A 16,244-nucleotide genomic window follows, 5' to 3' on the forward strand; every position below is an offset into this window, starting at 1 on the left:
GAAGAAGCATCTTAAAGTAAGCTATTAGCCAAGGGTAGTCATCTGCTGTAGTTTTACTGGTCACCTTGCTATTTTAACATTGACGTGCAACTTTACATTATCCTACGTGCTGATTTACTAGCTCCAGAGCCAGTTAAAGACTGACTAGCCCCGTTTGACAGGCTAGCTAACGTTAGCTAAAATTAGCTCGTGGTAGCAAGACTGCGGTTAGATTTTTGTAGTATGCAGTTCGGGACTACCAATACAATAATCTATCTGCTTGTTCAGGTACACATTCAGCTAGTTGGAATAAAAAGAACACACCATTATAGGCCTGTTTAGTAAGATGGATGTGATAGCTGCATTCCTAAACGCAATTCAATGTGGAAGTAATCCTGAAGTAATCCAAGTATTCAGAATACGTTACTCAGATTGAGTAACGTAACGGAATACGTTACAAATTACATTTGTGGGCATGTATTCTGTATTCTGTAACGAAATACGTTTTGAAAGTATCCTTCCCAACACTGGTAATAACTTCAAAGAAATGCAATAATATCATTTATGTCTCACTTAGAGTGTATTATATGATTAGTTTTGTAACTGTTTTTCCATCCATTACAATAGTATCTCTTGCAATCTACAGCACTTACAGGTACTCAACCCTGCTCCTCCTCTCTTTTAAGCAATTCATCTTTCCATATGAGCCTCTTCTCTCTTTCCATCCATTTATCCATCTTCCCATCCCTCCCAGCTCATGATCTACCAATCATCCATATGTCCTCCCATTCCACCTTTCTCCCTCTCTTTACCCCTTCCCTTTATCATCCCCCCGCCGCTTCATACCTGTGGCCTCCACCATGCCCTCAAGGATAACCACGATCTCGAACTCTTCCTTCTCGATTTGCGCCATTGTCATCTCCCAGAAGGGGCTCTTATGGTTGATCTCGTGAGAGATGATAAGCGGCGACACCAGGAACAGCCGGTCGTCTCCCGTGTCGAAGCCGATGTTGATATCAGTCTGGTTGAGCGGGATGAACTCCCCCTCCTTGGTCTGCTGCGAGCGGATCAGCTTCGCTCTGATCGATGCCTCTACGATGTGAGAGTTCCTCAGGTCTCCCACCCGAAACATCAGGCACATCTTGTTGTCTCGCACCGATATAACAGCATTGTGCGAGAACATGAGGGTCTCGGCGCGGTTCTTTGGCTGTGAGATCTTGACAAACATGCAGCCCACCATCATGGCGTTGACAATGGAACCCAAGATGGCCTGCACCAAAAGCAGTATGATACCCTCAGGGCATTTTTCTGTGATTACACGATAACCGTACCCAATGGTGGTCTCTGTTTCAATGGAGAAAAGGAAGGCTGAGACAAAACTGTTGAGGTTTTCCACACAGGGGGTCCAGCCCTCCTCATCAGCATGCACCAGATCCCCACGGATTAGTGCTATCAGCCACCACAGAAAGCCAAAGAAAAGCCAGTTGACTATATAGACCAAGGTGAAAATGAAGAGACTAAGACGCCAGCGTAGGTCCACCAGAGTAGTGAACAAGTCACTGAGGTATCGGTAGGTCTCTTGCACGTTTCCATGATGAACGTTGCACTTTCCGTCTTTCTGCACGTATCGCTGACGTGGCTTCTTCGCCGGGTCAGAAATCAAGTGGGTTCGCTCTGTCGAGATCTGAGCCTCCCGCAAGTGTTTAGGAAGCTTCTTCACCTTGAGGAAAGATAAAGAGAGAGAGAGGCAAAGTGAGGGGAAGGCGAGTGAAAAGAAAGACAGAATGCAAAGACAGAAAAAAAGAGGGAGAGAGAACAGTAGCAATTTAAGGTTTTCACCACATGGGTGTACTTTATGATGACCACTTTGATTTATTTTTCATTTATATTTTCTCTAAAGCTATACTGAGTTTCTACTGGAGGATGTAGGAGTTGATCTTCTAAATGACATTTTCTTTTAGCCTTTGCAAAACCACACAAGCTTTGTGCTGCTGGGAAAGAGGCAAATACAATTATGAGCTGTTATAAAGTCACTGCTCTATACTACTCCACAATGACATTGTAGGTGTCAGTGTATGCACACATATACAGGGAGAAAGACAGACTAAGGACACAACAAGAACACAAGGACGCCCCGGTGGTTGTCTATGTTGGCCCAGCTCCAGCGAGGCGATCTGGCTCCACAGCTGTGCCCTGCCTCCCTCCCTGTCCCCTGTGTTCCCTCCCCTCGCACCCTATGGGACATTGGCAGGCCTGGATAGGAACAGATCCTCCATCCTTTCCCAACAGACCCTTTTGGCATCCTCAAAAAAAGTGGCATATGCCTGGGCACACATATTGCACTTATCTAGAAACCGGCTTCCATGCACTTACATACAGGATTCTAATATTGTATGTTTTAGAATATAAAGATAAGGTATGAAAAACTATGACTGCCACACAGCCTGGCAATGTACTCTTTTTGTACACATTTATGCTGTACATACAGACATTGAGACGCACACATACAGGAGGACAATGTTTCAAGGCACTTTTCAAACAGAGCAAGGACATTTTGGCAGCACACTGACACTTTCCAATCTGAGTTGATAATTGAAATGAATTGTGTCAAGGCAAGAAAACAGCTCCAATGACCTTTGCTTACGCACCTACGCTTCTAAGAGTACACCTGGGATCCATCTCTCTCTAGAGGCATGCTCACATCACCAGAAAAGCTAAGTCCTTTTACATTTACACTGACTGCTCTTCTTCTCTATCACAAAGATGATCACTCTCATAGTTCAGCCGGGGAAGGACATAATCTAAGGCACTACAATATCCTTGCAGTTCCTTCGATTGCAGATCCTCGATAATACAATCTGTCAGACAGCTTTATTCCGGATGGTTTCTTTGAGATGTCAGGTGCTGTTTCCCTGCTGGCCTGTGTACATGCACGCTTGGGCAGGCCTGCATGTGCAGTATTGTGGTTTCAGATATTGATTTGAAGTGATCCCTGTTTAAGGAACCTTTTGACAAAGATGAACTGAAAGACAACACTTATTGACCGGCATCGCAATTAGTAGCTTGATGACAATGCATTTACTAAATGTCAATGGGCTCCCTTATTACCAAATGTGTTCAGGGATATTGGATCAAATATAGATTCAGAACACAAACAGTCCACCATTTCTCAGAATGAAACTTTCCATTGTGACAACATCAGTTAACGTTCAGAGTTGTATTTTTAGTTTAAAAAAACTTGTTAATGTTAATCACTACTTTTTTGAAGCAAAAATGAAAGGCCCATTCATTTCTACACTTTGGGATGGAGCTAATTGAGTGATAGATGAAAGGGGGGGGGAGGGGTTGGTCAATAAACAAATTCATTACTTCTCTCTGCGTGGCAGTAGTAAGCGGTGGGTGTGTTCTCTTATTGAGCCTTTCTGGCTGTGCTTGGGCAGACAGCATGAGTTCCAATCAGCTGGGGAATCTGGACAGATAACTAGTGCAACTCCAGCATCCGTCATTGGGAGTGAATGGGGTGTATTTTCCTTGTCTGCCCTGCCAAGTAAACTAAGCCATGTGAACTAAAGAAACTGATTTGGTTACACTTTGTGGGGCTTTATCTATAATCTTTACTGTTTATTTAATGTATACAGTATGTATGCATCTCTACTGTTTATCAGACAGCCTTTTTATCCTCCTCATTCCACCATTCTCGAAAGCCATGAGTCTGATTTTCTTTTCTCACACACACCACTCTTTCACTACTAATCATTCCCATCTCTCTCCTCTCTTCTTCTTTATCTCCTTTTCATCCTCTGAATGAGCCCCCAATACTATGCCGCCTCTCTCTCACATCGTCTCATCTCCCACACTCTCTCTTCACGCTGTGGGGAGACCGTAGTTATTAGTACAGTGTTTGACCAGATATTTTACCTGTGCAGGTGTGACTCCTATCTCCATGTTGTGGTCCATGAGGACTCGAGAATCTCCTGCCATCCTCAGCTGAAGCTCAACACCTGTAAGACATAAGGAAGTACGGTACTTAAATTTAGGCTTTAAGATGATGATCTGTAAACACTTTGATCCCCTGACATTTCATCTGGTGCCAGCATTCACAGACAGGACGTGTGCATTTATTGCCTAAAGCCAACCGCAAATGGGACTGAGGATGTGACAAGTTGCCTGTGGTACAAAAAAGTAGCATCTGCATGGAACATACAAATCAGATGTAGCCTAGATACATTTTTTTGTCCTCCAAACTATACAATATATGTTGTTTATTTCTACCCTCTAATACGACCCATAGGAGCAATTCATAAATGAATGCCCCTAGCATTGGCAGGAAATATGATACACAGAAGCATTTTCCACTCATATCTTTCCACTCATATATTAAAAATGCTGTTAAAATTGTTAAATGGTCTAGGTTGGTTATGTTTAGGCACAAAAAATACTTCAATTTCAAAATAAGATTATGGTTTGGGGTGAAATCAGTTCATCTGTTACGTTACTTCACTTGTGGTTGGGCACGTGACGCAGAATGTGACCAAGTTCTGTTAGTTCCTTAAAGTTAAATAAAACTTGCTTTTCACTTTTAGTTTCCAACGGTACACAAACCCGGTCTCCTGGGTGAAAGTCCTGTGTTTGTTTGACTCATGGATGTATTAGGTTTGACCCATCCACCACCTCAATCTGCTATTTCCTGCTGCTTTGCTTCCATCATAATTACTACAGCCAGAGGGCACCGCCACTGTAAACAAAAGAGTCGTAATTGCTGCTTAACAAACAACTTATGGGGGCGTTCATTAATACAGCACCTGGAATGACCAGTTTACTTACTTACTTTACACACTATTGAATTACATAAATACATGTTAAAATATATATTAATATTAAGCTTGTTCCATCTGGCAGCCTTTGTCCCCCCAGTGTACAATACAACTAAGATTTACCATGAGAGAAAAAAAAAATAAATACAATTGATGTGTATGTCCACAATATGTATACAAATAAATAAATAATTAAATATAACGATAAAGGCACATCATGTTCAATGCTGGAAGACCTAAGTAAAGGATTAGCTGTAAACATCACGTGGGAGATGACCCAGAGTCCACTGTTGGCTAAATTGCCTGTACAATGATGCAGGCTCAGCTGCAGTGTTTCCCAAAGAGCATGCCTCGTCATTTCCAGTATTGCCAGTTGCTTTGATGAAATGTGCCCACACACACGTACACACACACGTACACACGTGCGCACACACACACACACACACACACACACACACACACACACACACACACACACACACACACACACACACACACACACACACACACACACCAAACACATTGCTCTCACGCTGCTCCACGCTGTGCCATACAACCCTGTATATTTATCAGCTGGAGACAGAGAAATAAATACTGTCACAGAAAATCCAGCAACCCCTTGTACTTTATATTTAATCTAATATTAAATGAGTGCACATATCCTTGTTGTTGTTTTTAGCTCCACTGGAGCAACTAGGTGATGTGCTGACAATTTTAAAAAGTATTTCTCTGATCCTGAGTTGGGCCGAAACAGTTATTTTTAAACATCTTTTATGTGAGGTCTAAAGTGACAGGATAAGTAGAAAAGGAACACTTTCAATGTATTCTGAATGATGTGTGATGTAATAACAGCCATTGCTGTAGTTATACAGGGGCGTGGCGGTGTGAGTGTGTGCGGGGAACCTCAGATAAAGCCCTTATTTTAGCAGCAATCTTACAACACCTTTGGAGCTCCACAAGAGGCAATTAACTTATAGAGCCCCTGGGTGTTGTTTGAAAATCAACTACTTTTAATTTACTAAAAGAACAAAGGATACACAGGGCCTTGTAACCAATAAAGGAAAAGAATATGGGTAAATTACTTTTGCTGCCAGTTCCTGACCTCATCCGACATTTCTTTGTCATCTGTCTTTTATGTTACTCTATTTGATCACTGACAAGCAAGGAGAGGGAATGCAAAGGCGAGCGCGGAGAAATGAGAGGACCACGTCACAAATCAGATCCACACAGGAATGTAGTGTTGACATTGATGGTCCAAAGCAAAGGGCAGAGTGACGTGACAGGCATCTGAGCAGGGGAAAAGACAGACAGATGGACAGCAGAGGCAAGAGACACATACACACGCACACACACACACACACACACACACACACACACACACACACACACACACACACACACACACACACACACACACACACACACACACACACACACACATATATATACAGAGCTTCTGAAAAACCTTGCTGAATACATTACAAAGGCGTTGCAAGGTCTTGCTTTCTGACTCATTTTAGGTTCTCATGAATTAAACATGGATCCCTGGAGATTTGTGAACTCCAGACCTGTGTGTATTTTCAGCGAGGCTGTCTGTTTACAGCAGCAGACTCAACAAGCCCAAATGAGAGGTGTTCGAACATGGATACCAGCCGGAGTGTTTTATCTTAGCGCTTTAAGAGGGTAACAAGCATTTATCTTGTTACCGGGGGAGTGACAGGATGCTTTGGCTGAATTGTGTCTGTGTCCTGATAACAAGAGCACTCATCTGTTGTGCTTAAAGCCAAAGGGTACTAGTAAACCAGAGAACTTGCTTCCTAAGGGATATCTTCAGGACATATATTTTCCTTATTTGCTGACGCTGCACGCTGTAAACGGTAATCTGCACAGAGCACAGCAAAATGTGGCCCTTTTCCTTCTAACCTGAGGCAAGCTCTATAATTTTCCCCTTGGGCCTGTATTGTACTGAATAGCACTTGCTTCATGATTTAATTTTCTACATTTTCCAAACTTCAGAAACTTGTGTTGTCAGCTCTGTGTGCAGTTGTGAAAGGTAAAAACTGGCTTGGAGATGAGCCAAGAGAGGGTCTTTATCAATACTAATTACTGCTCCAATGAAGCCCCAGCAACAGATTAATTACCTGAACTATAATTCTCTCTTGATCAACATAATTCTAAACAGTTTCACAGTGAATTACTCTTTTATTCCCATTATATGGAGGTAATCAATTTAGTTTTGTAGTCCAATGTAACATTTGCACAGAATGCTGCAATCTCCAAAATAGTTAACTTTTCAGGAATAACAACAATCAGCAGAAAATATTCCTTTTACTCCTTTGGGTTGTAACCCTGCCGTTGAGCATGTCAGGGTTAGAAATGGCAGTAAGATTTTGCAAACTCAGCAGTATCCCTCAGTTTACCATACAAATTTGACTATTGGTGGGCACTCATCCATAGATTTTGAGGTCATAGCTTGCAGTTTTCTGTCGGTCCATAAAATACAATGCTGACACGGGAGATACAGAGAAAAATAGGCAAAAAGGAAAGAAACGGGAAGAGAAAAAGAGAAAGAAGAAAAAAAGACGGTTGCAGCAGATCTGAGCTTTCAAGAGTAATGAAACAGCAACTATATTTACCAAATCCCTGCATCCGATTGACATACACTGGTACAGTCGTTCCAGCTTATCTGCTGCCTCTGTTCTTTGGCCATGGAAGCACTAGAACTTTCTATTTCCTTCATTCCCTGCCCTCCTTCACTCCTCCCCTTGAGTGAAAGGACAGAGTCATGGTTACCGGGCCTGTCGTGATTATGTCCCGGGCTAAGATTGGCCCATAAAATAACATGGCTTCATCCCTATCTCTGCTCACTTATGACACTTTAAGGTCAAGCGGGTCAAATGACTAAAAACGTCCTCAGCTAGTTTGGCTCCAGGCCTCGCAAACACACACGCAAGCAAGCACGCACGCACGCACGCACGCACGCGCCGCGACGCACGCACGCACGCACGCACGCACGCACACACACAAACTTCATACCATCACGCCCTCCCATCTTCCCATTATGCCCGATAGTGAGCTGAGTGTATCCAGTTGTGTTCTTCTCATGGATGACCTTCTCTGGAGTGACATTGCTGCACCGAGACGTTCGACTCACACTGGAGAAACAATTTCCTTAATGATATCTCCAACTCTCTCTCTCTCTCTCTCTCTCTCTCTCTCTCTCTCTCACACGCACACTCACACACACACACACATACACACACACACACACACACACACACACACATCAAAACACACACACACACACACCAACTCTTGCTGTCTCTCATTCAATCTTCTTCTTACAGTATATTTTGCACATCCAAAAAGTGCAGTTTTTGTATTTTGTTGCTGCACATTTTAGATCTGCCTCATGACTCAAAAGTTTCAGATCTGCCTTGCTACTCCACTAAGATGAGGATTAAAAAAAAAAAAATTCACATTGGTGCTGAGTGGAGCTTGGATGGAATTAAAACCCAACACCTACCGGAGCCAAATGACACCCTCTTCAACAACACTGGCCTGGAGAGTGAGAGATGTGATGGAAAAAGACAGAGGGAGAGAGACATGAGATGTGTGAGGTTGGGTGGCTGGGCGTGCTCCCCAACACCCTTTTTCTTCTTCTTATCAAGTGTTTCTGTCAGGCTCTTGATCCCAGATTCCCTATGCCAACTGTTTTAGAGGGTAATGATGGCTGAGCAAAAGAACAAAATGGAATGAGAGACAGGTATGTGGAGATGAGTATAATGATTTGTGCTCAACATTAAAGGTCCCATGGCATGAAAATTTCACTTTATGAGGTTTTTTAACATTAATATGCGTTTCCCCAGCCTGCCTATGGTCTCCCAGAGGCTAGAAATGGTGATAGGTGTAAACCGAGCCCTGGGTATCCTGCTCTGCTTTTGAGAAAATGAAAGCTCAGATGGGCCGATCTGGAATCTTGCTCCTTATGAGGTCATAAGGAGCAAGGTTACCTCCCCTTTCTCTGCTTTGCCCACCCAGAAAATTTGGCCCACCCATGAGAGAGAGACATCATGGCTTTCAAGCGAGCAAAGTGGCAGTTGGTCAAGGCCACACCCCCACCCTCTACCTTGCCCCCCCTCTCTCCTCCTCAATAGCTTCAGACACAGAAATGGCACATACTAAGGAAAGCTCACTGTGGGACTGGCTCTAGTGGCTGTAATTCTGCACCAAGGCTGAATTTTGGGAAAGAGACTTCAGATACAGTATTAGGGGACCACTAAGTTCTATATAAAAGCATCCAAAGAGCACCATGTCTTGGGACCTTTAAATATATAATTTTGCAATAATATAATAACAAACTAATCTGTTAATTGTTTATAAATCAAATCCACCTATACAAATCCTCTGTAGCAAACTTGATCCGACTGCATGTGGTTCATTAATCCTCTGCCTTACCTCACTAGGACAGGAGAGGAGAGGAGAGCAGGGGAAGATGACAGGATAGGATGCCATGAGGGGGGGGGTGGCTGCAGAGCAAGACAGCGCATGCTGAATGCTAGAGGAGCCAAAGGTCAAATGTTCTTGATTGGAATTCCTGACATGCTTCACTGTGTCCCCGTGCCTGTCCCTTCAAGGAGCCTCCTTCTCTATAGTCATCACCACCAAGTCAGAATGAAATGAGATTACGACCCTGCATGTTAAAAACCATCAGACCAGCTTGCAGCTGAGTAACAGTGCATTTTTTTGACATGTCTCTGTGAAGCACAAAGCGACAGATGTAGAGAAGTCACTGTTTATCCTCAACAGTAGCTGTAGTTCGTCCAGCTTGCTGCACAGTAAACGCACATTCGAGAGAAATATTCCATGTAGTGGAGTGCAAAATCTCTGCCTGCGGAGATGAACCAGCATGCCAGCATGTCTACCTCTCCTCCTCCATCGTTTCACTGCATTGTCCACAGTGAGCTTTGACGAGTGATGAGAATGTCCACAGAAGATGTAAGAAAAGTGGAATCTAAGTCTGATAGTGTTGTTTCCCTGATGCTCATGAATTAATCTCTGGTGAAAGAGCTCAGGGTGTCGCAGCAGAAAACTGAATTTACATCAGAAACAAAACAGAGTGCACCATAACACCGAAGTGCCCATGGTCGGCGCCATCTTGTGCTAGGTGTGTCAAGGTGTGCTTTAGTCATGAGCTTAAACCCTAAACATTAGACCTAAAGTCTTAACTGTATAAATATGAAGCAAGTTGGTGTTAAAAAGTGCTCAACAATAATCTATTATTTAAAAAAAAGCAATCTTTAAAAGATGTCAAATTAAAAAAAGAATCCATGCTGCCACTTTACAGGCCCTATTAACCACACAGTATTTCTCGCTTCTATCGGTGTTATTGACCTGCAAATGTACGGGGATGTGCTTCCCCTGGATGATGGATGCTCGTGCTTCATAGATGATTATGCAAAACCTGTAAGAAAAAATCTTAATGACACTATAGTCATAAGCAACATCACTTTTTCACAAATGCTCAAAATGAAGTGTCTGCATATATCAAATGACCTCTATTTGCATTACACGTGATGCTAAATTGTCCTTGCACCACATGAATCAGTGTGCAGTGTGCATTTAGCTGAGTTGCCAGTGTGTAAACAATATCCAAATCAGCCGGCATATAGGATGTATGATACTTACAAGTGCATACACTGTGTAAATGCAGGGATCTTGTAACACAATACTCAAATGTGATTTAGTTTAAACTGGCCTGACCTGAATGCTTATCAGATGGACACGAGACATTAACGCATCTCTGCCACTGTCTGCCATGCTTAACAAACGAGTCCTTATGAATAATAAGAGGGATCCTCCTTTATTTAAATACCTCCAGATGCAGGCTGGTTTAGCCCCACAAAATAAAACCTCCATTTTATTCCAAATACTCCGCTGCTGACAGATAAGAACATGAGCCATTTGGCAAATTGACAGCTAGTTAACCTGGACATGGCATGTATACTGGAGTGCAGTTTTACAGTTGTCAAAATGTAATCTGTGACATATTACACTGAATAGTCTTTCTGGTTTGCAGGTAGATTTGCTACATTAATGATATTATTTCCAAACCACCTGAAATGTATAAACAGTGCAGATGAGCACACTGACAGACATTGGGAGCAAGGCAACATGAAGAAGGCAAAGACAGCATCATAAAACCCTCAAGAGCCTGCAAACTATATTTTCTGCCCTTATCTCTTATCTAAATGGGGGGCTCTGGAGGTGTGTGCATGTGTATGCACACTTTCATGTTGGTATATAGGAGGTGATCTCTGAAATAGTCATCACTTTGCCAAATAGAAGGTGAAGGTTTGTTTGTACTGCATGTAGAACGGAGCAGCAGCTCTATGTACACGGTATCAACTTTATATGTGACAGGACTGTCGGAGAAATACATGCATTGTGAAGTTGTTGCCCATCAGTGAGTGGGACACACCATAAATCTGGTACAAAAACATTATCGGTGACTCTTTAAAAATACAGTAGACACAGGGGCATCTGTAACAGATTTATGAGAGCATAAACAGTGATTTTTACTTGGGGGATGAAATGATTGTGTAGGAAATAACATGCTGCTAATCTGTTACATGTAAATACCAGGAAACTGGATTGTATTCATATACAACTCACAAAGGTGCAAGGTTATTTTTCGTACAGGGAAGTGTACAAACTAGAAGTGAAGGAGAATATACAGTATACACATTTACATTAATGAATTCAGTAGTGTTGCATAAATTAGGCATCTTCATATAGGTCTATCTAACAGCCCTGCAAAAAGTACTGTATTTTAATGCATTACTCTGACATGCACACATATTTTCCTGGGCACTAAATACAAAAACAATCTTCACGCCTGGCTAAGCTCTTGACACACATGCGCTGCTGCGGTATTAGAGTGTGGATCTGCTTGAAGAACATAGCTTTCCCTACATCCCCTCGAGACACACAGTCTTGACTAAATAAACAGATCAAATTAATTATTCACAGTGTTTTCTCATCTGAGTCTCCTAATATCCTGCAGAGCATTACATCTGCCCATTGCCCTCTTTTGTCCATTTGTTAGTGAGATCAGGATATGGATAATAACCGAGCAGGAGGGGAACAAGGTGCACAGCGCTGAGTTGCAGCTACATTGATAGCCCTGATAATAAGGTCAAACGGCCATCCATCAAAATCCATTACATCTTAGCAATCCACAATTTACCCTATTCTCTTTAAATAACCAACCACTTCTTCACTTCCAGTTTCAATCTGCTGTGAGAAGAGTCGTGGTAGATTATAGTGATAAAAGTAGCCTGAAGTGTGACAAATAGGCAGGTTTTGCTGCAAAGCCAGTATTAAGAAATCATTCTGTTAGATTGGGCTTTCCATTTCGCTCCAATGGGTTTGAGTCGAGAATGTACCATTTATAAAAACGTGGTTAATGATGAGAGGAGAGATGGCTTGCATTTACTATTCCTCCCCGGTGTGCAAGAGAATAGATATAAAAAAATGATGATTGAGTCCACTCACTGCCTTGACGCTGTCTTGACATTCCCTGATGAGACAATACCAGGAAGGACAGGAGCTTTGGGGAAACTGCGCTCAATTAGTCTCGCTTTGCCAGACCCTCCTCCACAGCGCTGCACAGGAGGGTCTAGCTAGTCCACACACCATTCCGGGATGGGGAAAAAAAACGTGCTGTAGTTTATTGGAATTTCTTTAAACCAATCACGATTGTCATGGGTGGTGCTAAGCACCGGGAAAAAACTTAGGAAGGAACTTGTTTTGGTGAAAAGTTGTTGCAACAGAAAACTCAGATTGGACAGATAGTCTAGCTAGCTGTCTGGATTTACCCTGCAGAGATCTGAGGAGCAGTTAACCATAGTCCTCATAAATCGACCGGAGATTAAAATACCAACACAAACAAAACGGAAGTAAATGGACATCCGGCTAAAAAGAGTGAAATCCGGCGGAATTTTCGACGGCAACGGAGCAATCCCAGGAGTGGAAAGTCATGGATATAGACTAGCGCTCAATTAATATGGCTGCTAAGACCAGGAGGAGAAAATAGTGGTGTACATCAGACATTAAAACAAAAAGCCCTAATGCTCAGCCCAGAGAGAGTGTTTCAAGGGCATCAATATAAATTATTTTATTTCAATACTTTAGATGTAGCCTACAATATTCATGAAAACTCTGCCCACAGCTGTGACTACATTGACTACCCTCCTCCACACACACACACACACACACACACACACACACACACACACACACACACACACACACACACACACACACACACACACACACACACACACACACACACACACACAAACACACACACACTTAAAGTAACACATATAAATCCACATTGAGTCCAGGTTTGCTCCTGCTGCTGTGCTTGTAAAACTCCTGCATGGCACTGAGAGAACTACAGCACAGCACACGAGTATGCACACACAGCAGGAGTGTTGACAGGCTTTTCTCTGCTTGCGTCAGAGAAATTCATTGCCTTTTTAATTACCCTGCCCCTGCTATGAGGGCAAGTAGATGCATGGTGATGATCTATGAATCTCTGCAGTGACATAAGATGAAGGAGGCAAGATGTGATGATTAAGGTTGTAGCTGATGGAGGAGGGTAATCCAGCCACTTTTCCCATCATCACTTTCCTTTTCCTGCTCTCTTGTTCTTAAAGTGGCTTGCATTGTCTCAGATCTTCACGTGCTATCTGTCCTTGTCTCCCTGTTTCTAGCTACCTGACTCTCATAGTTTTCGATCTACGTTCAAGTAATGCACTCTTTTTTATTTGGCAAGCCACTCCAGATGGGATTTGTGGCTGTGCAGAGAAACACATAATGCAATCACAGCATGCGATGCCATCCACAGACAAATTGAGAGGAGGCAGCTTGGACGTATAGCAACGGTCGTACCATGCATCAGCGGCTTTAAAAAACACCCATTTCCTCTATTGTATCTCTGTCTCTTCCTCTGCTTTTCCTCCATCAGCGGTACACAAGGCTTACCTTCAGGTCTCTGCAGGAGTTGTTAGCAGGCTCCCTTCGAGGCATTTCACAGCTGCTCTTCTCCCCAGGACTGCGCACTCCTTTCCTGGTTTTGTTCATTCAACAACAACCCTCCTGCATCTCTCCTGCCACCCAGCTCCTTCTGCTCTTCACCGCTCTCTATCGACTCCTGTGTGAGAGGGGTCTGTGGGGGGTGTGTGTGTGTGTGTGTGTGTGTGTGAGTTGTGTGTGTATCTGAGGGAAAGAGGGAGAGGGAGAGAGAGAGAGGGAGAGAGAGAGAGGCAGAGTGGGTGAGAGAAGAGATGGAAAGGATGGAAATATGCGTGTGCTGTCTTTTGAATGCTCCTCTCTTCACTTCCACACAGAGATTGGACCTCTTGTCTCATAGGATTTGTCCTTTATAAAAGTGTTTATTTGCACAAAGCATCAGCATATGTGTGTGTGTGTGTGTGTGTGTGAGAAAAAAAAAAAAAAAGAGAGAGAGAAAGAGAAAAAAAAAAAAAAAAAAAAAAAAAAAAAAAAAAAAAACAATACATCCCCCACATGGCACCTTTGCTACCCTGCAATAACGCAAGTATGATACAAGTAGGAAACAATATGTGTAAAACGTCCAGTGTACACAGAGGTAGGAAAAGAGAGATGAGAGTATGTGTTGGGGGTGCAGACAGGGAAAGAGCAATGGTGGAGAGGAGTGTAGTATAATCAATTGCTCGAAAACTGCAGTTGAAGAAAAAGCCCTCAGGGTCTGAGAAAGATGTAAAGTGGAAGCAGAGAAAAGAGTCTTTAGGGGAAAAAACATGCAGAGCAAGACAAAGAAAGAGCAGAAGAGGAAGGAAGTAACAAATAAGTAAGAGAGAAGCGTGAAGTGCAGAGGAAAACCCGTTAGGTAAAGATAACAGGAGCAAAGGGACATTTTGACCCATCATTTCTCCTCAGATGTCGTCTACAAATCGGGTTTGGTGTCACTTTCACTCAATTCCCTACATGAATTGCAACTGCAGTTCATAATAGACATTAAATGATGCCTCCTGACTAATCTGAATTTAGCGTGAATTGCCTCACACTGCCCATAATAATGAGCAGTTTGCTCATTAGGCATTGGTCAAAAGTAAAACAAATTCATAAAGTTTAACAGCAGAATGGAGCGTGTTGGCTCATTTATCCCCCCTATTTGAAATTATTTTCGGTTACTGCGATAGGGAAGAGTGTGCACATAAGAGGACACACAGTGCAGACAGAGACAGATGGATGGATAGCCTACTTGACATTGAGATGTTATTAGGCATAGAGAAAATTGAATGTAGACATGACATAACAGAAGAGGAGTAATGGAGTGAGAGCAAAGAGAGAGAAAGATAGAGAGACCATGATAGGTGGGGGGAGGAGCGACAGAAGCAGCTTTCTACATCAGCGTCTACATGTACTTCCTGCATTGAGTTTGGGAGATTTATGACTCTGCAGCCCCCCTTGTTCCTGCATGTCCCCCCCACCCCACTGCAGAATCGCAGAGGCACAGCGAGATGGCTGGGAGACACTTCTTTTACCAGCCTCGACCAGCCGGGGAGCCAATGATAGCAGATTATGGAACATATCAAGGAGTGAGGCTGCAATAATGAGAAGCTTGGGATTTGGCTATGGGATACAAGTTCTGGGCCACGCTCACACTTGCTCCCAAGGTAGCAGTGCTAATCTCATCTGTGATTACGAAGTGATGGTGATGTTAATTGTAAAAATTCAGGTCCTTGGGCATTACCGCTGTGTAGATCCTGCGTGTGGATAAGCCCCTCGTGGTTCAGATCCGTGGCATGTGTAATTATTTCTCCTCCTGATGTGACACCATTATTGATCAAAGCAGAGCCCCCTCCCTTCACCTTTATTGGCTCTGCTGAAATCCATTCAGTTGACTGTACCATCTTAGATTATTCACACATTAATAAAGCTTCTTGGCACATTCATTGTTACAAGTGCTTGGAAGAAGACGTGTGTTACATAGTGTACATCATTAGACATTAGATTTGCATAATGTTAACACAACATAATAGGCTCTTCATTGGCGCTTTAACAGATGATCCATTAGAATGATCACATTGTGGCTTCTACTGCTAAGGTGGACTGCAGGATGAATACAAATAGTATTATGTATGTTCTAAGTACAATTTAATATTCATCAGTAAAGAGATTTCCATATGAAATAAACTGAACTCTGGTTCCTGTATCACTGTGGGAATATGTTATTTTTGGTATTCTTCTTGCAGACTAAAAAATAAATAGGCATCACATGTGAACTGTGGCTTGAATCTAAAGAAGTAGAGATTGTAAAATGTAAATACATGATGTAAATAATAGATTTGCCCATTCCCAACAGTTCACGATAGCAGATATGAGGGGTCAGTGTAG

General features: G+C 42.7%; 1 protein-coding gene across 1 annotated transcript in view; it reads right to left on the bottom strand.

The window, feature by feature from the left end:
* Positions 1-14,072, bottom strand: part of kcnj5 (potassium inwardly rectifying channel subfamily J member 5) — a 28,325-nt gene extending 14,253 nt beyond the window's left edge. Inside the window, exons 1-3 of the mRNA XM_039790215.1 lie at positions 13,848-14,072; positions 3,898-3,980; positions 826-1,699 (exon numbers count right to left, since the gene is read on the bottom strand). Coding sequence (XP_039646149.1) covers positions 826-1,699; positions 3,898-3,960 — 937 coding nt within the window. The 5' untranslated portion in view covers positions 3,961-3,980; positions 13,848-14,072. The remainder of the gene's footprint in view (positions 1-825; positions 1,700-3,897; positions 3,981-13,847) is intronic.
* Positions 14,073-16,244: the final 2,172 nt, after the last annotated feature.

Source organism: Perca fluviatilis, chromosome 2 (genome assembly GCF_010015445.1).
Source record: "Perca fluviatilis chromosome 2, GENO_Pfluv_1.0, whole genome shotgun sequence".
NCBI lineage: Eukaryota > Metazoa > Chordata > Actinopteri > Perciformes > Percidae > Perca > Perca fluviatilis.